The sequence below is a fragment of the Clarias gariepinus genome, chromosome 1 (genome assembly GCF_024256425.1).
Source record: "Clarias gariepinus isolate MV-2021 ecotype Netherlands chromosome 1, CGAR_prim_01v2, whole genome shotgun sequence".
Taxonomy (NCBI): Eukaryota; Metazoa; Chordata; class Actinopteri; order Siluriformes; family Clariidae; genus Clarias; species Clarias gariepinus.
Window position 1 is genome coordinate 10,731,704 of NC_071100.1, and position 23,570 is coordinate 10,755,273.

At 40.5% G+C, this 23,570-nt stretch overlaps 2 protein-coding genes across 2 annotated transcripts; both read right to left on the bottom strand.

The window, feature by feature from the left end:
• Positions 1 to 27: 27 nt before the first annotated feature.
• Positions 28 to 5,077, bottom strand: LOC128520112 (uncharacterized). The gene is made up of 4 exons (XM_053494161.1): positions 5,017 to 5,077; positions 1,191 to 1,239; positions 89 to 966; positions 28 to 38 (listed from the first exon to the last, which is right to left on the bottom strand). The coding sequence occupies exons 2-4, from the start codon at positions 1,199 to 1,201 to the stop codon at positions 28 to 30; spliced, it is 900 nt and encodes a 299-aa protein (XP_053350136.1). The 5' UTR covers positions 1,202 to 1,239; positions 5,017 to 5,077.
• An 11,471-nt stretch (positions 5,078 to 16,548) lies between these two features.
• LOC128513734 (uncharacterized) lies at positions 16,549 to 18,458 on the bottom strand. Its single transcript, XM_053487319.1, has 2 exons — positions 18,448 to 18,458; positions 16,549 to 18,319 (listed from the first exon to the last, which is right to left on the bottom strand). Exons 1-2 carry the CDS (start codon positions 18,456 to 18,458, stop codon positions 16,642 to 16,644), a joined length of 1,689 nt encoding a protein of 562 aa, XP_053343294.1. The 3' UTR covers positions 16,549 to 16,641.
• Between the last annotated feature and the right edge of the window lie 5,112 nt (positions 18,459 to 23,570).

The window sequence follows — 23,570 nt, forward strand, 5'->3', positions numbered from 1 at the left end:
ACCGTAAAAGAGAGGTTTTCATTTCTTTTAATCTTTTTCTTGTTTTCCTCAAGAGCTTTCTGAGTCTGAGCCAGTTCTTTAGCTTTACCCTTCACAACCTCAATATGGTTTTGAAGATTAGAAACACAGGTTTCAAGATGTCTGGACTCAGTCAGAACCCTCTTAGTCTGCTTTAAGCTTTTTCGGTTCTGTTCTTTTAGTGAGGCAAAGAAATTTTTTAAACTGCACTCTGTTTGTTCCCAGGCTGTCTGGAGACTGGTGTTATATTTTGGGCTCCTTTTCACAGTTTGACGATTGTTGAATAAGAAATACTCTGGTTGATTTTTCCTGGAGGGTATCCCTGCTTTCTTGATTGCACTGAGAGCATCTTCTGGAGTTATTCCATCTGAATGAGTGACCATAATGATAATGTTGTTTTCTAGGTCTTTACCAAATAAGGACAAAACTCCATTACTCAAATACTTAGATGCAACCAAACATACCACATCAATTTCTTTCACTCCATTTTCACTATGAAACAGTTTGTTCAGATTCTCAGCAATCTGCCTGTCATATTCTCTTCCCCTGGTGTCTCCATAACCTGGAGTGTCAATGATGGTAAGAGAGAATTGGTTTTCATGGACCTCATACACAGTAATATTGGTTGTTTTACTTTTTGACTGATCTGAGATGGGATTATCTTCTTCTTCTTCTGTAATCTCAAACCACACTTCATCTGTAAACTTCACCCCAAGCATATAATTTACCATGGCATTGATCAGAGTAGTTTTGCCTGTTCCAGTTTCTCCTACCATCATTATTATTTTGGTTTGCCTGTCTCTCTGTCCAAATGTCCATTTTCTTACTGATCCATCTCGTTCAAGATTCTTTCTATTTGTGACGAGACGATATTGTGCAGGTGGACCTTCACAGATTAAGTGACTCTTCTGGATTAAATCAGTTATAGTCAATGATGCCTCTTGGAATCTGGTAAATTAATAAGACATTCACAAATATTAAATGTAATATTATGTCAAATACTGCATGTATTAAACAAAGATCTTTTTTTCGCTTTCATACATTGGAATAATGTAATAATTATTTATTTCCTCAAACTATAAAACCCTCCTTTGTATATATACTCCTAAATCAAATAATATAAATACAAAATAAATATCCAAGCACATAAAAATTTGGCAGCTGTTACTCACCGAGTAGCCATGATAGCACATGAAACTGAAGATTCCAGTAAACAGAGTCCTGTGAGGTCAAATAAACATCAATTATGAATATGTTTTATTTTTGTTACATTATAAACATTATGAATACCTATAGTTGGGAAAACCGTATAGATTGCTCATGATATTAATTAGGTTTAGCTATATTACAGACAACTTAATCAACTTCCATTATGACATTTTGTTCTATTTTGGGTCATTCTCAATTTGTCTTGTGTTGAGTTTAACAGTTTATCTCATAACTAAACTATTTATAATCATCCATCATTTATTTACGGTGAGAAGTTTTGAGGTTAATATTTTCTGGATTTACTTGTAAAAACTGTCAGTATAAAAGTAAAAAAAAAAAACTGAAATAATGTGTTGCATAAATATGCACAACCTTAAACTATCACTATGTTGAATCACCTTTAGATTTTATTACAGCGCTTAGTCTTTTTAGGAGCCTTTACTAGCCTTTTCTTTTCAAAAACGCAAATCCGGTCTAATTGGGCCTTTCCAAAACTTAATCTTCTTCTGGTGATTTTTGGTGATTTCTGTATATTCTTCTGTTAATTTGGATAGGGGCTTTCGGTTGTTGTCATGCTGAAATATGAAGTTTGTCTTGATGTTCAGCTTTCTAGCAAAAGCTTGTAGGTTTTGTACAAACAATGATTGGTATTTGAAACAGTCCATAATTTTCTTCACCTTTACTTACACGTCTTAAAGCATGATGCTGCCACCACTATGCCTTACTCTCAGTATGGTGTTCTTTTGATGTGCAGTGTTCTTTTTGCACCAAACATATGTATTGGAATTATGGCCAAAACGTTCAACCTTGGTTTCATCAGACCATATCACATTTTCCCACATGTCTTTGGGAGATTTCAAATGTATTTTAAAAGCTAGGCTTGAATGTTTTTTTTTCACCCCCTTCTCCATAGCCCAGACATATGAAGAATATGAGAGATCGTGGTCACATGTACTACACAGCCAGTATGTGCTAGAAATTCCTGCCCCTGAAGCTTCAGTGTTGCTGTAGCCTTTTTGGAGGCCTCCCAACCAGTTTTCCTTTCACATTTTTATTAATTTTTGAGAGATGTCCAGTTCTTGGTAACATCATTGCTTTGCCATATTTTTAACGCCTTAGAAAGTTTTTGTATCCTTCTCCTGACTGATTCCTTTTAACAATGAGATCCCTCTGATGCTTTGTAAGCTCTCTGTGGACCATGGCTTTTGCTGTAAGTTGCAACTAAGAAAGTGTCAGGAAAAACCTACTAGAATAGCTGCAATTTATCTGGGGTTAATCAAAGGTACTTTAAATAATGGCAAGTGTGATGGCAAATAACGCATATTTAACATGCGTTACAATAGGTGTATGGCTAATTGTAAACATAGCCACATCCCCAATTATAAGAGAGTTTACACACTTATGCAACCACATTATTAAATGTTTCATTTTTACTCCTCATGCCCCAACAATATTTCAGTTTGTTTTTAATCAAGTGAAATTAATATAAGTTAAAGGTCACATTAAAGGTTAAAAAAGTTCTGAAGGTTTTTATCTTTTTTTTTTTTTACATTACAAGCAGAAAAGGGTTTGGGTCACTTTAAAAAAGAGCCCTGCTGCCTAAGGGAGTGTGTTTTACTTTAGAAGTACAGTAAATGACTTCACATTTTACATTTACATTTTTGGCATAACTGAGTTTTCCTGCAGGGCCTCTTTAACTTTATCCAGCTTATAAAATTACACTGATATTCCCACCCAGATGAGGACAGGCTTCCTTTCGTTTCTCGTTCCTCTCAAGGCTTCTTTTTCATGCTCATCTCAGGATGTTTTTTCCTTAGTACCATTATCTTGCTATACATCTTTTCTTTAACACTTAATTTCATACCTATATTTAACTGAATTTATTTAAATAACTGAATATGTTTGAATTAAGTGTCATTTACTAACAACCAACCTGTAAGTTCTCTGAAATGGGGAGCTTTGTGTGTCTGTGTCTGTGTGTTTTTCAGTATCATAAACACTCACCTCACTCATCTCAATAATTCTCTAAAAAATGCTTATCATTTTCAGGGTCAAGGGAGGTTTGGAGTCTATCCAATGGTCTTAAGCCAGTACACTCAAAAAAATGAACATGGCTACCTGTTACATGTACTAAAATGTAATATGTGATTTGTACATAATAATTTCATGTTTCCAAGATGAACATGAATAAATTATGTTGTATTTACATGAAATTCAACAACTTAACATGTATTAGCTTTAATCATGTTGAGATAAACCAAATAGATCTTGTCACTATGAAAACCGGAAATAGCAAAACAACAAATATCGCGAGAAGACATCGCGAGAAGAGAACACAGCGTGTTGAGAAGACAAACGTTTGGCGGGCGTGTGGAAAAGGTAAGCAGGAATTAATTCCCGTCTTTCTAAATAAAAACCAAATACTGAACATAAATGTCACCTGCTGTTTAGCGACGTTTAGTCACGTTATTTTGGTTTAAGCTATTTCTTATTTTTAATCGTATTTTTAATCACACTTAAAATACCGACGGTTATATGCGCGTGCTTAATCTACGGTTCGGTTCTGGTTTCGGTCTGTTCTCATGAGTTGTGAAGCGAGAGGAAGAAAGTATAAATATTGTTCATTTGATAAATTAAGTATCATGAATTTTAATTGAATCTATCTCTGTATTTTTTCACAGGAGTTTGTGAGTGAAAGTGTCCTGTCTGCATCTGACTTCAGGAGTTTCCTGACCAACCGTCTCTAACGGTCATATTTAAAAGTCATAACGGACAGTTAAGTACAAAACTTTCTGTTGGTGTTAAATTTTTTTTCTATGATTAATACTTATTTGTGGTGTTTTATGTTTTGTACATCTTTTCAAATTGAGACTTCATTTGTAAGTTGCTGCTGGTGTAAAATAAAAATCTCCGTTTTATCCCATTTGTCTTGTGCTTCCTTCCTTCACAGAATTCTGTTGACCAGGGCTTGAAATTTAAATTTACTTGAGTTAGATCAACTTAATTTACAACTGAAAAATGTGTTGTACCAACGCTATTCATTTATGTTAACAGTATTAAATTATGTTGGACACAGCTGTAGTAAATAAGTTAAATGAACCTAATAAAATTAATTTGACTGAACCTAAGAACATTAAGTTGGGCCAACAAAATTGCTTAATGCTGAAAGAAAGCCATTAAATCAGGTGGAAATTCTTTCCATAATTTAATTACGTTCATTCAACAAGTTATTTTTTTGAGTGTAGGCAGCATACCCCTGGATGGGGTACCAATCCATTGCAGGACACACAAATGCAGATTCTTACCCACACACTACTTGGAATTTGTTAACGCCAATTAGCCTAGCATTCTTTGGAATGTGGGAGGAATCCGTAGTCCCCAGAGGAAACCCCCCGAACATGAAAACCGGCACAGATTTTAAAATCTTTTAAAAATGACTTTTTTAATTTCTTATTGCTGAATTCTGGTAAACACAGAGATTAATATAACTGACACTGCTTGTGTACCATTTTACCTCCTTTAATTATTTTATTTAACTTATTGTAGTTTCAATACATTTTGTTTGCTAATTGTTGTTGTTTTATCCTAACTTTAGACATGTCCTGTTCTTGCTACGTTCTGACTGTTTTCTTTTGAAGCTGCAGTTTTACTGTCAAAGCTTGGCAGGATGAGATTAATGCTCGCTATATAATAAAATATATTTTTTCCTGAGCAATTAAAACTAAATAAAAGCAATCTGATATAAAACTGTACACATTTCAATAAATCTGTATAAGTCTTAAGGCTTACCTTTTAGTGCACCAGTAACTGTAGGAGTTTGGTATGAATGTGTCAGGTTTTCTTTAGAGATTTCCAGCTGACTTGCACCAGTAATGTTCAACAGATGAAGATGAAGATGCAAGTCGAGGATCACATTCAGCTACAGGTAGCTGGGACAATGAGCAGTGTTCACTCAGTAATGTTTTACCCACCAAAATAAAATATAGCTTATGATAAACACATGCACACGTTAACGCATGTTAATGGGACTGGGTCAATACCTCTCGCTGTAACTGTCTCACTTGCAGTGCCGGGTTAAATACAAGCTCAGTCACATTCTCCAGCTGCCTCTGTAACAGTGCTGAGTTAAATACAAGCTAAGTCACATTCTCCAGCTGCCTCTGCAGTGGATGCATGGACCCTTATTCGTACCAAAATGACATATTGAGTTAAAAACATGCCACTCTGAATTTCCCGTCAAGCCCACTGGAAGTTTAACATAGTCGATAATCATCACGTGACCAGTATGTGCTGAAAACCAGGTTGCAGATTCAGGTTGCAACATCAAAAAAAGTTAGGTATATGAACTGTAAGTAAGATTACAGTTTTATAGACGGGTCCATAAACAGTTTATTGACAGTTTATTCACAGCAGTGCTCTAAAGTCCTTACAAAGTTGAAAAGTAAGATTCCTTGAAATGGAAGCAGACATCTACATATGTAATATTCTTATATTCTTATGGCTTTCAGCTCATGAGAACATCAGGTTTAGAGCCTAGTACTAGACAGAAAACAATTAATATTTAGAATGAGAAAGGTGGTTGTTATTTAAATCACTGAAAAAATGGCCATTACAAGCAGCAGTTATCTCTGACTGAGCTGTTACATGTGACTACTGCTGAGTGACCTGGTCACCCTTGAGCTTTGATGAATTGATGCCTCAGGATCTGGAGATTTTAATATTGAAGTCAGAAGACTTCTGCCATTCACTGTGGTGTTCTAAAGAAGCAAAAATATGGGATGGATGGATGGATAGTACACTATGAACTTGCAACCGTTTACTTACCTAATAGTCATGTGTGTAACTTTGCAATGAAAATATAATTCCCATATTCCCATATTAAGCAAGGCCCCTAACCCTCAACTGCTTAGATGTAAAATGAGATAAAAAAAAAAAAATTGTAAGTCATTATGGATAAGGGCATCTGCTAAATATGATGTGAAAACGTTAATGCTGGTTATAATAGAAACGTGTTAGAACAAACAGTGTGTTGCATATGGGGCTGCATACCCTCAGACTGGTCAAGGTGCCCATGCTGACCCAAGTCTAAATAACGCCTAAATTGTGCATGTTAGCATCATTAGACCATGGAACTATTGAGAAATATGTCCTAGTCTGTTGAATCACATTGTCTTTTAGATCATGTGGGTGTCTGTGTGTGTATTACATGGTGAAGAGATGGCACCAAAATTCACTATGGGACGAAGGCAAGCCGGCAGAGGCAGCGTAATGCTTAATATTTGCTGATGTCTGTGTTTTTTTGTTTTTTTTTTGCACCACTTTCACAAACATAGAAACTTTACAGAAATGCCTAAATGTTCCCCAAAATGAATTGTTAGCTAATGTTCTAATATTTAATAATGCCTAAAATGAGAAGATGTTGCTGACATGTTTAAGTCACGGGTTTGGGCATTTGGTTTGTTTGAACTCTCCTGTTTTTAATTTATTACAAATCCATGTATGCTACAGGGTGCTTGTGGGTCTCCCACAACAATAGATTTAGGGCAATGTACACACAAATACAATTCTTTTACCTTGATTTGTGCATTATGTTCTATATGCTTTATTGCATATTCAATTACTTTTTCCTGCCATCTGAGTATACAGTACAGTATGTTATGGAACTTAACAAGCAGTTATATAGATAAACAGCAAACAAAGTGATAAATATACAGTACCTCATGCCCTGTCAATTTGCTGGTCATCCTACAATATGTTTTTTTCCCCTAAAAGTAATAAAAATGTAATAATTTAGATTCTGTAAAAGTTAAGAACGAAACAGTTAATTAAACAATTGTGGGACAACAACATGCTACAGTTGGCAGTTGCACAGTATACACAGACACAGAAAAACTTCAAAATTTCCTATTACTGATGACAAAAAATATTGAAATGGCTTATATGGAGATCAGTTGGTTAAAATGGTATATTGTGGAGAATAATGAAGAATGAAGATAGATATCCAATAGAAATCATCAATTTAGTCAAATACCTTTCAATAGTTTGCCAGGACGAGGAATTAACCAGACTGCTTATTTTATAATGCTGCTTATTTAATTAGTAAAGGCTTAGAATACAAGCTTACGATAGCTTGGTAAAATTAGCCAGTATAAGGCAGTTACACAAAGCATTAAAGAAAGTTTCATTCATTCAGACTCAGTCAAGAAACTGTCACTCTTCTCTAAATGTTTTTCATATTGTTCTTTCAGTGAGGCAAAGAAATAAATTAAATGGTCTATTGTCTGACTGCAAAGCTCTCTTATACAGTCCCATGTGTGTGTGTGTGTGTGTGTGTGTGTGTGTGTGTGTGTGTGTGTGTGTAAAAAAATAATCTTATCATAGCGGGTCTTAGTATTAGGCAAATACAATCCCAGACAAACAACAACATATAACTTCACCATGCCATGAAGCAAAAAAGAAAACAATCATGAGTGAAAATACCCCCATGATTGAGTAGCTTGTACGTAGATCCACCTTTAGCATTACTTATGTCTTTTTCTTTTGGCATTGTGTTAAACACACTTGAATGTTCCAGATCAGCAAATTGTCAAAACTTCTGCTTATATAGAGGTCTGCACACCTGCAAGGATCTAAATCCTGTGGAAGCAGTAAAGGGGTCCTTAGTATTGGACTATGGTAAAATCCTATATTATTTTTTATTTGCTTGTTGAATAAATAAAGGCACAGTGGAAAAAGAAATATGTTGTTCAGCTGAGATTGTATTTGACAAATACTAAGACCCACTATGATGAACAAAATTTATTTATGACAAAAATAAAACCAAAATTTGAGTTGATTTTTTATTACATTTGATGCCTTCATTACCCAACACACTGCATTAATTTTCATTAATTACTAAAAGAACCAGGAATACGACCACCACAGAAACACACACACTAATAACATGCAGCTGCAAAAACTTCATTAATTTTTTTATTAAAATTTTTTTGGTAAATATTAGGCAAAAAATGTAGACAATTTAATAAACAATGATGCAGGTGATAAGCTACTATATCAGATCACCTCCTGTTTGTACAGATTCTCAGCATTTCTTTATATCCATATCTGCTCCCCCAGTGCCTCCAAGTCAATGTCTTTGACAGTGATTTTGTTTGTTTGATTTTTGCCTTTAAAAAGCATTAAAAGCCCTGCTCGTTAAAGACTGATGTATCTATTACAGTGTTTGGTTAGGTTTAAAAACCCTATGATGTCCAGTAGTTCAGTGAGTCATGGATTTGGGGACAATTAAGGGTGTCCAGTGGAGCTTTTTTTTTTTTTTTTGTCTCTTTGGGTAACAGCAATGTTGTCCTGCTCTGAAGCTTTTTGCGTGTTAAATGCTTAACAAGAACTCTAGCAATTAATGAAAATGGATTACTACTACTACTACTACTAATAATAATAATAAAGAATATATTGTGGCGTGGGCGGGGTTTTGGGACTAGTAACCATCATGCTTTGCGGGAGGGGTTGTTAGGTGTTCACCCTGTCAAGGAAAGGTGTTTGGGGTAGTGGTTTCGGCCAGGGTGTGTGTGTGTGAGTTAGAAGTGTGTCTTGTCGATTTGTGTTGAATGTGTGGTTGTGTGACTTATTGTGAGATGTAAATAAATTACTCCCAGCCGTTTGCATTGGGCAGCAAGGAAGCTCACTCGTCTCTCCACCATCCTTCCCGGCGATAAAACGCTACAGTGGTGTCAGAAGTGGGATGGAGAGTAACGGGTTAGAGCGCGCCCCGGAGCAAGCTACAGCTCCGTGCGCCGTCAGCCGGCGAAGCGACCTGCAGCTGCACCTGCCGTCCTACAATGGCGCTGTCACGCCCCACGCGTTCATCGCCCAGGTGGAGCTAGCCGCCGACTTTGCGGGCTGGTCCCCGGCGGAAACAGCCGTCCGGGTGGCCCTCTCGCTGGAGGGCGAGGCGCTCCGGTCGTTGGAAGACCTCCGGGCGGAGGAGAGGAAGGACTGGGCGAAGCTGCGGGAGTCGCTCCACTTCCGGTTCGGCGCGAGTGACCGCCAGGAGGCCGCGTGCGAAGAGCTAGCGACCCGCGAGCGGAGCGCCTCCGAGCCACTGGGGGCGTTCGCCATGGATTTAAGATCTCTCGCATGCCGGGGCTACCCGGAATTCGGGCCCGTCCAGCAGGAAGAGCTAGCTCGCCGTGCGTTCCTGCGGGGAATTCAGTCGGCGCGGCTGCGCGAGCACATCCGGTTAGCGGCACCGGCTTCCCTGTCTGAGGCGCTGCGCGAAGCCGAGCGTGCCGAGCCCATCCTGGCAGAACACCGCGGCGAAAGAGCCGAGCGTTTTCCCGTGGCTCGGGGCCGCTTGGTAGGTGAATCTAGGCGGGGACAGGGCTACCCGTCGCGGCTAGGACTCGACTCAGCATCCGGGATTCCGGGACGACAAGGACCGCCGGACCACCGCGGCAACGTTCCCCGGCCTGAGGACAGCGTACCCCAGCCGCCGTTACAACTAGCTGCGGGGAAGCCGCCTCCCACAGCGGTCTCTGTTTCCCCAACTGCCGGGCCCAACTTCCGGTCAGGATGTGTAGGAAATCGCGCGTTCGTCTACGTGAACTGTGGCCTGGACAACGTTTCGCTACGGGCACTCGTGGACACCGGCTCTACAGTTTCGCTGCTGCGCTGTGGAGTATTTAAACAGGGCGAGCGCGGTTGTATGCTGCCGGCCCCAGCCTTGACTATTCGCACCGTGTCGGGGAGCTATTTGGAGATACGGGCCTGTCGCACTGTGCGAATACAAGTAGGTGCAATCAGTCTTTCTCATCCATTCTTTGTGGCAGACATTGAGGACGATTGTATCTTGGGGTTGGACATTTTAGAAAGGTGGGGTGCGGTACTGAATCTCGCTGATGGAACGTTACGTGGTAACTTTGAGATGGCCGACTCGGGCGCCATAGAGCCAGCGTCCGGACCGTGGTCTTCACCGGTTGTGTTGGTGCGTAAAAAGGACGAATCGTGGCGGTTTTGTGTCGACTACCGGCGGTTGAACGAGGTAACGCGCAAAGATTCTTATCCGTTGCCGCGAATAGATGATGCGCTGGAACACGTTGCGGGCTCGGCGTGGTTTAGCTCGTTAGATCTGCAAGTAGAGCTCGCCCCGGAAGCGCGACCTAAAACCGCGTTCTCGATCGGGCAAGGGCTATGGCAATTCCGGCGCATGCCGTTCGGCCTATGTAACGCTCCAGCTACGTTCGAACGGTTGATGGAGAAAGTGTTGGCCGAGATTCCGCGCAATCGTTGTGTCGTCTACCTGGACGATTTACTGGTGCACGGCAAAGAGTTTGAGGTCGCGCTAGCTAATCTACGGGAGGTATTTTTGGCTATACGGCGGGCGAATTTGCGGCTCAACCCGAAAAAGTGCCAGATGTTGCGGCAAGAGACCGTGTTTCTGGGACACGTGATTAGCGCTCAAGGGATTGCCAACGATCCAGCCAAAATTGCCGCGGTACAGAATTGGCCTGAACCGTTAAACGTGTCGCAGCTACGCACCTTCCTCGGGTTAGCCTCGTACTATCGTCGGTTCGTAAAGGATTTTGCCACGATCGCTAGTCCGCTGCACGGGCTCACGAAGAAGAATCAGCCGTTTCGCTGGGACGGGGTGCACGCGCGCGCTTTCACTCGGTTACGGGAAGCTCTGGTCACGTCGCCCGTTCTCGGATATCCTGACGCGTCTCGTACGTTTATCCTCGACACGGACGCAAGCGATGTAGGGCTAGGGGCTGTTCTGTCTCAGGTTTCCGAGGGTAAAGAGCGTGCTATCGCCTACTTCAGCCGCGCGTTGTCCGGACCGGAGAAAAATTACTGCGTCATGCGGCGCGAGCTGTTAGCGGTCGTCGCGGCCCTTAAACATTTTAGGCCGTATTTATATGGGCAATCCTTCTCGCTGCGGACCGATCACGCTTCGTTGGTGTGGCTGCTTAGCTTTAAAGAGCCTGAGGGGCAGTTAGCGCGCTGGCTCGAGCGGTTGCAGGATTATAATTTTACCATTCAGCACCGAGCGGGAAAACTGCATGCTAACGCCGATGCTTTATCCCGCCGGCCGTGTAGCAAAGAGCGTTGTCGGCACTGCGAGCGGGTTGAAGAGCGCGTGGGTGGTCGCGACATAGAACACTCTCCGACCCCCGTGAATGAGAACATCCTCCCTGCGCAGTCCTCCGGAGCTCCCGTCGGTAATCAGCCGACCGAGCTGGCGTGCAGCCGAGTTACTGCGTCGCCTAGATCATCACCTGTAGTCGTTCCGCCTGTGCCACAGATGGACTGTGATCAGCTCATTGCCGAGCAGGAGAAGGATCCGGCGCTGCAGCGGGTACTAGGTTGGGTTAACGCGGGCCAGAGACCAGATTATGCCGCGGTTGCTCACCTGGGACAAGAGGAAAAAGCCCTCCATTCTTAGTTTAATCGACTCGCGTTGCGGGGGGGCTTACTCTACCGGCACTGGGAACGGCCGTGCGGCGTTGGCGAATCTTTTCAGCTGCTGGTGCCGCGGACTCTGCGGGCACGTGTGTTAGGGATGGTCCATGGGCACGCGGGCGCGGGACACTTTGGAGTCACTAAAACGCTGCGGCGGTTGCGCGCTCGTTTCTACTGGCCGGGCTGCCACACGGATAGTGAACTCTTTGTTCACAGGTGCGACGTCTGCACGGCTAAGAAGGGCCCTACCCAGCGCTCGCGAGCACCCCTGCAAGACTTTTGGGTGGGGGCACCTATGGAGCGTATCGGCGTGGGCATTCTCGGGCCGTTTCCCATTTCCGATCGCGGGAACCGGTATGTGCTAGTGGCCATGGACTACTTCACCAAGTGGCCGGAGGCATTTGCTGTGCCGGACCAGAGCGCTTCCACCACCGCCCGAGTGCTGGTGGATGAGGTGTTTAGCCGATTTGGCGCCCCGGAGCAGTTACACAGCGATCAGGGGCGTAACTTCGAGGCGGAGGTGTTTGCGGCGGTGTGTGAGCGCCTCGGGGTGAAAAAGACCCGCACCACGCCTCTTCATCCACAAAGTGATGGCCTCGTGGAGCGGTTCAATCGGACGCTCACCACCCAACTCGTCGTGCTGACCAGCGACCGGCAGAAGGATTGGGACGAACATTTGCCTCTCGTGCTGTGGGCATATCGCACAGCCGTGCAGGAGTCCTCTCAGCTGACGCCAGCTGCGCTGATGTTCGGGCGCGAGTTGCACACGCCTGTGGACCTTGTGTTCGGGCCACCTCCCCAGTCTGATTTACCCATGAAGCCTGGGCTGGATTATTTTTGTTCATTAAAAGACAAACTGTTCCGTGTCCATGAGTTGGCGCGTAGACACTTGGCGGAGGCCAGTGTTAAACAGCGCCGGGTGTATGACACTCACAGCCGAGGGCGAGACTTTGCCGCTGGGGAGCAGGTTTGGGTGTATTCCCCCGGAAGGAAAAGGGGGCTCTCGCCTAAGCTCATGTCTCACTGGGTGGGCCCCTGTACTGTAATCGCCCAGCTCTCTGAGGTAGTCTACCGGGTGAGGTTGACGGGGCGGTCGCGAGTGGTCGTGCTCCACCAGGATCGCCTCGCGCCCTACCAGCCCAACGCCAGCGGGACCTCGAACTCTGTGGAGGCCGGTCCGCATCAGGGAGAGGGTAGCGGCCCTCCTTCCCCCGCAAAAAGACCCCGGCGTTCACAACGCCAGCGCCGACCACCGTCACGCTTTCAGGACTGAGTTCGCCATCGTGACCGGGGACGGTCACAGCTCGGGTGGGGGCAGTGTGGCGTGGGCGGGGTTTTGGGACTAGTAACCATCATGCTTTGCGGGAGGGGTTGTTAGGTGTTCACCCTGTCGAGGAAAGGTGTTTGGGGTAGTGGTTTCGGCCAGGGTGTGTGTGTGTGAGTTAGAAGTGTGTCTTGTGGATTTGTGTTGAATGTGTGGTTGTGTCACTTATTGTGAGATGCTAAATAAATTACTCCCAGCCATTTGCATTGGGCAGCAAGGAAGCTCACTCGTCTCTCCACCATCCTTCCCGGCGATAAAACGCTACAATATGAATAAATAAATGGATGTCTCAGAGTTTTAAACTTTTATTCCTTTTTTTTTTCAGAATTGTGTGTCATGACTGTAGGGAGGAGGCGAACGCAAATGCAGGGTTAAGATAATAAATGAGGTTTTTAATGAAAAGTCCAGCAAAACAAAACAAAAACCAAGATACAACTGAAACAGGGCGGGGGAGGCTTCCCCAGGCCGGGTCTGCAGGCAGTTCTTAGAAGGTTAAACTAGGCCACACCAAACGAACTGGATTTACAGCCTCCGTGTCGGACTCAGTGCTGACTCTCGGTCAGCCTTGAACTTGAACTTGTCTTTGAGAAAACAAAGGATCTTCCACCTGCAGACTCCCCTCAGTCCTGGGTCAAACATACAAAGGAAACACAGTGATTAAATACGAGAGATACAAAAGACATTGTACAACAGTGAACAGACAAAGGGCTACGGGTTCGGCTGGAATAAATAGGGACACACACGAGGTAGACACAGGTGCACGTAATCTAGTAATCAAACATGAAACATTACACACGCAGACACAGTAGGGGGAGACAAAGAGACGGCTCAGTAGTCGGGTGAGCCAGATCTTACTCCCCAGGACTGAGGTGGCTCTAATGTGACATTGTGGAATTATTTAACACTTAGATTTGGGTCTCTTTAAGAAGTAATTATTATTTTTATTATTATTATTATTGTTGGTGTTTTTAATTCCAGTGCTCATCAAAAAAATATACCAAACCTTCTGCATTACAACATTAACTCTGTCTGCATGCTCTTAATTAGATATGCTTATTATTCCTCTTTTAATGCATGTTACATTGCCATATTTAATCGTTTGACTTTACTTTTTACTAGTAAAAGCATTTTTTTTTTAGTTTATTAAAATATCCCAACACAGCATGAGCTCTTTCCCATGATTCATGGATGAATGTTCCTCAGCTCTCTCAGTTTTTGAGCAAAGCCATTTTATCAGTTTCTTCAGAGTGTGGGTTTAAGAAATCGAGAGCCTAAAGAGTGAAAGCAGACTGGTTTTAAAGCATTCTCAATGAGTGTTACGATTGTAGTGTGGGCTTCTTCCACCAGATCAGCTTTTCCCTTTTCAGTTTTAATCAGTTTTTCTTCCAGTTTTTCTGCTTTCACTCTTCAGGCTCTCGATTTCTTAAACCCACACCCTGAAGAAACTGATAAAATGGCTTTGCTCGAAAACTGAGAGGGCTGAGGAACATTCATCCATGAATCATGGGAAAGAGCTGATGCTGTGTTGGGATATTTTAATAAACTAAAAAAAATGCTTCACTTTGTGGATCTTTTTCTCTTTCTGTTTCTTGTTTGCTTTCAAACTCCTTTGTAACAATTTTAAAGGACGTTGTGTCAAACTTGATATGTCATGCTGAATAACTGCTTCTTTTAAATTCTTTTTTAAGCTCATTTTCAAATGTTACTATGAACTTTCTGAGGCATCTAACATATAGTATTACTTCTGGACGTGTCATATTGTTGTGTCGTACTTGTCGTATTCACGTGTTTAGTGAAATGATATTTACCTGTACATACAGTGCAGTGGTTATTCTTCATGACTTCACACCACCTGACACTAGGGGCACTCCAAAAGTTATTCTCATGGCAGCTCTTCTCACAGACAGAGCAACTGATTACACTTCTGTCTCACCATGAAGCATTTTCAAACTTCACTTTAGCACACACAGAATACACCATTTACATCTCAACTTTTACAACATTTTCTAACTTTTACATTTTTTTCTAGGATCTTGGAGATAAAGATGAGGTTTGATATTGGCCTATAGTTGACAACTGACAGAGGTCAAAGAGACACTTCTTTATAACATTATCACCTTATTAACTGCGATGTACTGTAGTTTAAAATATTAAAGAACATAGCCATTGCTGAGTGAAGAATTAAATATTTCCAACAGGGGTTCTGTTGTTTCTGGAATAAATTGTTTGAGAAAACCTGTACGTACAGGGTCTAGTACACAGGTTGATGATTTTGCAAAAGCAATAAAAAAAATTAGTTTGGTCTCTTGTAGGGGAGAAAATATTCTAAGAGGTGAGCTGATATAGTTAGCTTATCACCCGCATCAATGTATATTAAATTGTCTGGTTTTAAAGGCTGAATTTTTTGCCTAATGTTAAAAATTTTTTAATTAAAAAAATGCATAAAGTTTTCGCTGCTGCATGTTATTGGTGTGTGTGTGTGAGGATGTCCCCTAGAGGGCGCCTTGAGCCCAGAGACTCTTTGTGTTTTTTTTTTGGACTACGTTTCCCAGAATCACCTTGGTCAGGTGATGGGAGCGCTCACCTGAACCAAGGTGGCTCATTAGTTTTGTTATAAATAGCCTGTTTAAGTTCTGTTTCGTTTGTCTTGCATCTGTTTTGTAAGGCTGATTGTAATACTTTGATGGATAATACTTAGATCTCCACCCTTGACACATGGTCTAGCACCCTATCTATTTTGTTTATCTGCTACAATATAAGACCTATATGTGTTATTCACATTTTTCCAAACTTTTTCAGTTTCAGAATGCCACCAGTACATAAAGGTCATCGATTCAGTGTGCAGGATGTGATTGCTGCAGTCCAAAATAAAGAGAGCGATTTTTAAATGGTCTTGGATTACACTGATGCAAGTGATGTATGCAAAGACATGATTGCACTTTTCCCAGTAAAGACGAGGAGAGGACGCTGCAGACACTGCAATAATAGATACACAAACACACTGTGTAGCAAGTGCAATGTTCGCCTGTGCTTCTCAGATGAAAAGAACTGTCTTAGGGAATATCATTGCAAGTAAACAGACTTCATTTAAACCACACTGAATGTGACCAAATGTTAACAAATTAACAAATGCTTATTCATAAAAAAAAGACTTTTGTTTAATTTTTTATTATATATACTGCTATAGGACAAAGTAAGTGAACAACCCTGCAAATGAATGCTTAAATGTTCTTTTTCCCTTTTCAGACAAAGTGAGAACAAATACAGAAATTCTGCTCACAACTAGGCCCAACGTTGCAATATTACAACATTTCCCTTAAAACTTACTAACATAAGAAATGTAAAAAATCTTTAATTTCTACATCAGAGGCCTCCTAAAACAATATTTGAGAGGTCAAAACATTTTTTGCTTATTTTCTTTTTATATTTGGGTCTTACAGGGTTAAATTCAGTAAAAAATTTTTTTTTTTTTTTTTTTTTTAAACTTCAACTAATAATGTTGCATAAACACAGTGCATTTCATTAATTACACAAAAATGTGCTCTTGATTCACATACATTCACAATTAAAACTCTATTACGTGTTACATGGCCATGTTTCATCTCCTGATATTTTTCTTTTCACCAGTTTTTTCACATCATTTTTTTCTGCTGATTAAAACCTGGTCCTGCATACTCCATTACTGCATTAACCCTTTCCTGTGATTCAGGCTTAATGTTCCTCAGCTCTCTCAGTTTACGAGCAAAAATGTTTTTTTTTATTTCCTCAACTTGTGGGATCAGAAAGTCAATAGCCTGAACAATGAAAGCAGAGTCTGGCTTTAAAGCAATCTCAGAAAGTCTTATGATGCTGGTGTACGCCTCTTCCACCAGTTTAACTTTTTCCTTTCTGGTTTTAATCAGGTCTTCATTTACTCTCTTCTCTATGTTTGTCTCCTTTTCCTGTTTTTTATTGCTGTCAATCTCCTTTTTCCCTTTTTCAACAGCCTGCGAATAAAACTTAATATCTGATGCTTTGAAGTTGTTACATTCAAATTGTTTTTTAAGCTCATCGTATGTCATTATCATCTCTTTACTGAGTATAACATATTTCTTGTTTTCTTTGACATGTTTCTTATAGTGACATTTACCAGAGCATGAAGTGCAGTACCCGTGCTTAATGACTTCACACATTTTAGCTTTGGGGGCACACCAGCAGCCATACTCATGGCAGTTTTCCTCACAGACAGAGCAACTTGTCACATTTCTGTCCTTCCAAGAAGCATTTTCAATGGGAACCTTTTCTTTGTAATATTTGGTGACTGTTAAAATAAAGTTTTCGTTTCTTTCAATTTTTTTTTGGTTTTCTCCAAGAGTAAGGGTTTTTTGAATCTGAGCCAGTTCTTTCCCTTTGCAGTCTACAAACTGAATACGGTTTTGTAGATTCATAATACATGACTCAAGTTGTTTGGACTCAGTCAGAACACGTTCAGTCTGGCTTAAACTTTTTCTGTTCCCCTCTTTCAGTGAGGCAAAGAAATGCATTAAACTGAGATCTGTTAATTCCCAAGCTTCCTGAAGAGCTCTGTTGTACATTTCGCTTCTCTTATTAGTTTGACGATTGTTGAATATATAGTGTACAATTTCATTTTGTTCATCTTTCCTGCAGGGAATCGCTGCTTTCTTTATGGCATTAAGAGCATTATCTGGAGGCATTCCATCTGAGTGAGAGATACAAATGAGAATGTTGTTCTCTATGTCTTTACCAAATAAAGACAAAATTGCATCAAAGATGTATTGCTGTCTGTCAGAGAGTCGATTCTGAGATGCTTTTACTACCAGACACACTGCATCGATTTCTTTTGCTCCACTGTAAGTGTGAAAAAGTGTGTAAAGATTATCAGCAATCTTTCTGTCATATTCACTTCCCCTTGTGTCTCCATAACCTGGAGTATCAATAATGGTAAGACAGGTCGTGTTGTTTTGGGCAAAAACCTCATATACAATAATTTTTGTTGTTTGACTTTTTGTCTGATCTGCCACGGGATTCCCTCCTCCCTCTTGTGTAATCTCAAACCACACTTTATCCGTAAACTTCACCCCGAGTATATAATTTGCCATGACATTGATCAGAGTAGTTTTGCCTGTTCCAGTTTCTCCTACCAACAGTAAAATTTTGTTTTGCATGTTGTTGTCTCGTTCTCCAAATGTCCATTTTTCCACTGAGCCATCATTATCAAGGTTCTTTCTGGCTGTCAGAAGACGATATCGTGCAGGTGGACCTTTACTGATTAATTTACTCTTTTGTACAATCCAAGATGTGTCTTGAAATCTGTTGAATGTATTGGACAGATATACTGTTAAGTCAGACTGATGTTATACTTTAACTGTTACTTATTGTTGTAAAACATGCAAAATGTATCACTGAGCATGTAATAGTATTAAAGTTTGTTCACATACCCGGTAGCCATAATCTTGGTTAGTTGAGGGGTTGATGAGACAAATGTCTCAGAAGTTCCCTGCACAGCTGAATGACCTATTAATGTAATTTAGAGATGTTATTAAAATAAAGATGTGGAGAAACTTTATATTATTTACTGTTACAAACAGGGACTGAAATTAAATTATGTAAAATGTACCAATACACAACTCAGATATACTGTAATTAATTCTATTGTAATTATGCTGTGATAAATTGAACTACATTAAATTGATGTCTGCTGTGATCCCTAACTCTGTGTGACTGTGTGTGTGTGTGTGTGTGTGTGTGGGTTTCTTTAAACAGTCTAAAAGATAAAATGATAAAGTCTAGCTTTAAAAGCTAATCACATCGGTGTGTTTTGAGGTAACCAAAATGGCTGCCAGGTTTTGCCTTTGGCTTCAGAAGAGCATCGGCCTACACTGTGGAAAGTAACAAAGTACAAGAACCCAAAATGGATTCATACTAATACTGATGCTGTTTCATCAAACAATGGCCTTATTGAAAATATTTAACAAACATACTGAAAATGATTCACTGAGATTTTAGTACCTTATTTGTCTCCACTGTATGAACGAGCTGCTGGCTTTAGAAGTTTCTAACGTGCTATCAGACATGAAAAAATAGACTAAATAAAAATTAATAAATATTGAGTTAAAATACCCTTTCTAATGATCATATAACTTTAGCATTCACATAAATTAAACAATTAGGTTAGTCTTTCTTATTGTTTTCACCCTTCCGTGTCTCCACCAAGGAGTGCTTAAATGTAGTATGTACATGATTTAAGATCTTTGATTGCCCATCATATTTCAGTGGAAAATTAGAATATAAAAAAAAAACAACTCCCTGACAATTCCATTTTGTTTCACCGAAAGCAATGACGAATATAGACAGATTTTTTTCTTTTTTTAAAAAGGGGGAAAAGAAGCATATAAGGTGAGAACACCAGAAATAAGATGAAGATGTAAATTGAACATACCTTTGCTTGAGGGTTGCCAAAAATGAAAGAAAGAAGACCTGATGATAACTGGTGAGAGGAGATGCTCAAGTTGTTTAACAGATTAAGAGATTTGACAAACCACATCCTTTTTTTTAGTAACCACATCCTATTTACAGCAGACAGAGCATCTTCTCATGCATAACTCACAGAGAATAAGTAGCTATAATATAAATATTCATTAAGCATTTCAGGACATTAAAAAATGTCTCATGCTCCAGGATCTCAAAATTGTATAAATAGGGACAGATGTCATATCTGTCATATCATGTGTTGCTTTGCAGCCTAAAATAAAAACAAAGTTTTTGTTATATGTAGCTGTTTTTACTCAGTGCAATGTTTAAGATCTAAGTGAAAGATATAACCACAAATATGTCAGAAATATGTCGCCTGCCTCCTAAAAATGACTTGCAAACTCAATCAGGTGAAGCTAATCACTTTTCTTTGCAGGACTGGTCAAGTTGAGTTAAATCTAATTTTGACTTTTTGTTGACTGCAGTCTTCAAATCACTCCACAGATTTTCAGTGGGGTTTAAGTCTGGGCTCTGACTAGGCCATGCAAGGACATTCATCTTTTTCTCCTTCACCCACTTTGCCAATGACCAACATTTTTGCTGTGGGTCATTGTCATGTAAGGAGGTAAACCGTCTTCCCAGTGAGAAGTTTCTGGCAGAGGGCAGCAGATTTTACTCAAGGATTGTGCCCCATTACCTCCAGTCCCTGCTGCAGAGAAGCACCTCATAACAAGATTTTACCACCTCCATGCTTTACTGTAGGTATGGTGTTATTTGGTTGGTGAGCTGTATTGGGTTTCCACAATATGTATTGTTTGGTGTTGTGGCTAAATAATTAATTTGTCTCATCTGACCACCTCTTTTTTTTTTTTTTTTTTTTTTTTTGCAAAGCTCAGTTGTGACTGCATGTAGCCTTTCTTGAGGAAAGGCTTTTTTCTTGCAAGCCTTGAAAATTATTTTTGTACACAATACACATAATTTGTGATATAATTGTCACATGCTCACATTGAGCACTCAGTCATAAATTCATGAAACTGCTTCAGAGTTGCTGTAGGCCTCTTGGTGGCCTCTCTCTAATTAGTTTCCTCCTTGCTCTCCTATCCAGTTTGGAGTGACATCTTGATCTGTCTGAATTGTACCAAATACCTTCCGCTTCTTAATAGTAGACTACACTGTGCTTATAGGCAGTGACAAAGTGTTTTTTGGTATGCCTGTGCACAACATTTGACGGTGACTTGCCACTCATAGTTTATTGTTTAAATGGCTTTGTGTGCCCTTGAGAAGGTGATTAGCTTCCATCAATTGAGATTACAAGTCACTTTTAGGGGTGATCCTTTTCCAAATCAAAATCGCAGTGAACGATTCTGCTTTTTATCTTTTTTTTTTTTCTGACATGTTGGTTTTATATCTTTCACTTGGATGTTGGTCAGTTTTAAAAAAAAAACTTCAGTCTGCAATGCAACAAAATGTTATTTTTTAAAGGGGATGATATAAAGATAAACATAAAAATGGGATGTGAGTAAAACATGTTAATTGTTGGTAGTTTTCTTATGTCTGAAGCTACTAAGAATCAGTAGCAACACAGGGTAAAGTGTGATGCTGAAACCAGCCTCTTGTTTGTGTTCCATTTTTAACCACATCCTTAACATTCATTGGTAACTGATTACAAATGAAGATAATTTGCAAAACTAATCTGTAAAACTAACTCTTAAGTTGCAGCGGGGAAAAATTCACATTTTGTGCAAAAATAGATGCACAGGTTAAATGCACAAATATGCAAAATGTGACTTAAAATTTGCATACAATAAGAAATATACATACAGTAATAGATATTTTATTTTCAAGGCAAGAGCACTGTGGCAGCCCCTTGCCAGGAGCAGCTGAAAGACGAAAAACAACAACAGAGTGCCTGGTTGATGTTTTGAATAGAGGAATCACCTGATTAGAGGAAACTAAAACTGTAGCAGATTTATAGCCAAGATGAGCCGTACCGGAGCAAACTGCTAGTGTCTTACGAACCGCCACGCCTACTTCGATCAAAGGATGCAGGCTGCTTGTCAGTACCGCATATTATGAAAAATACAGCAGGGGGCAGAGCTTTTTCTTACAAAGCCCCAAAATTATGGAATAGTCTTCCAAATAGTATTCGGGACTCAGACACAGTCTCAGTGTTTAAGTCAAGGCTAAAAACCTATTTATTTAGCCAAGCATTTTTATAAATAGATTAGCCTTAGGTAAAGGAGCAGATCTGGGGGACTCATGGACGTAGAGTATTATGGTGAACTGGTATGTTTAGATGCTGTCTTCCTCACTCTCATTGATCACTCAGGTTTGCTGACAGTGAGGTGATTGTTTGCTTTACATCTCAGGAAGCCCTCATGTTTGTGTTTCCTTCTGGCTCTCCCTTTTAGTTATGATGTCATAGTTAGTCCTGCCGGAGTCTCTGCTTGCACTCTACAGTTAATATACATTCACATTATACATTGTGTGACTGTGACCATACCTAACTGCCATCTCTCCTCTTCTTCTCTTTCCCCCCCTCTTTCTCTTTCCTCTCTCCTCATGTCTCCCCCTTTCACTCTTTTTCTCACTCTGTCGAGCTACACATGTCGTTCCTGAGCTGCCAGTAATCCAGACTCCCTCTGCCCTCCGGACCTGTCTGACCCATCCTGGTGCCCCACTTCTGGCTGAAGATCTCGTCACATGGATGCCCCGTGTGTCTCTCTGGGATGCGTCTGGTGTCTGGGAATGATTCTCTCTACCTAGAAAATGGTTCTGGCCTTGACTGGTGTTGGCAACTGTTTCTCTGGGGACTTGACAGTTCGATAGTTCAGGACTGGAACTTCTTACAAGTCTACCTGGGTCTTCAATAACTACCTGGACTCCATATCAACATCAATTACCATCAGCTATTATAGCTGAACTGCCTGCCACCCTACACACTGTATAAATGCAGATCATTTACTGCTTTCTGTTTCACCCAGATGAGGATGGGTTCCCTGTTGAGTCTGGTTCCTCTCAAGGTTTCTTCCTACTACCATCTCAGGGAGTTTTTCCTTGCCACTGTTGCCCCCGGCTTGCTCACCAGGGACAAACTGACCATTTTGATTCATACAAATTCACATTTCATACAAACTTAAATAATTCTTTTGATCGTGTAAAGCTGCTTTGCGGCAATGACAATTGCTAAAAGCGCTATACAAATAAAATTTGATTAAATTTAATTATCAGGTTCAGTGGGTGTGCTTGGGTGTAGGTGAATTAAACCTGTGCTGGACCTCCAGGACTGGATGTGAAGAGAAAAATAGGTTTTCCAGATTTATATTATGAATAAGTATAATATTGGTTTATTTCGTAGGGTACGGAAAATTAGTTAGTTAATATATTAAATTATGGAAAAAATTTGGAGAAATTCTTTCAGCCACTTTAATGAATGCTGATCACCTGATTTTCATAATCAATACAACCCAGTGGAGTAGAGGAAAAACAAATCAACACCATTCACCACTTAGTACATTAACTGAACCAGACACCTGTATATCTCAATCCCATGACATAAAGCAAGTGAGAGCAAGTTTGTTAGTTACAGTTAGTTAAAAAGAGCACACACACATTAACTTTTCCTTAAACAACAACAAATCTGCTGATGTACATTTAAACACAAGCTCATCTCATCCAGTACAAACACAGTTAGTCAGGCTTTATTCTAAAGAAATCAGCAGGTGGCTCTCTTGAGGTTTGTGTATTGGAGGTACACATACAAGTATGTTACAATATTAGGAATTAGAATTTAAATCATTCACATAAACTGTCTCGATGCCACACAAGTGTTACTGATTCTGATGATTTGATCCACACCACATAACAGTACTGAGCTGCACAGGTTCAGAACCTCATCTGGACAATATATTCCACACACAACCATCGATTTGATGTGAAATGCGGCATCATAAAAGTGTGGTGCAGTCAATAATCCACTGAGGTTCTGACGGCACTGTAGTACTGAGCACCGTTAATATTCTCACCCAATCGATCAAGCACATCTAAGGAGAAAAATGTGAGCTAACCTTAATGTACTTGGTGAACATCT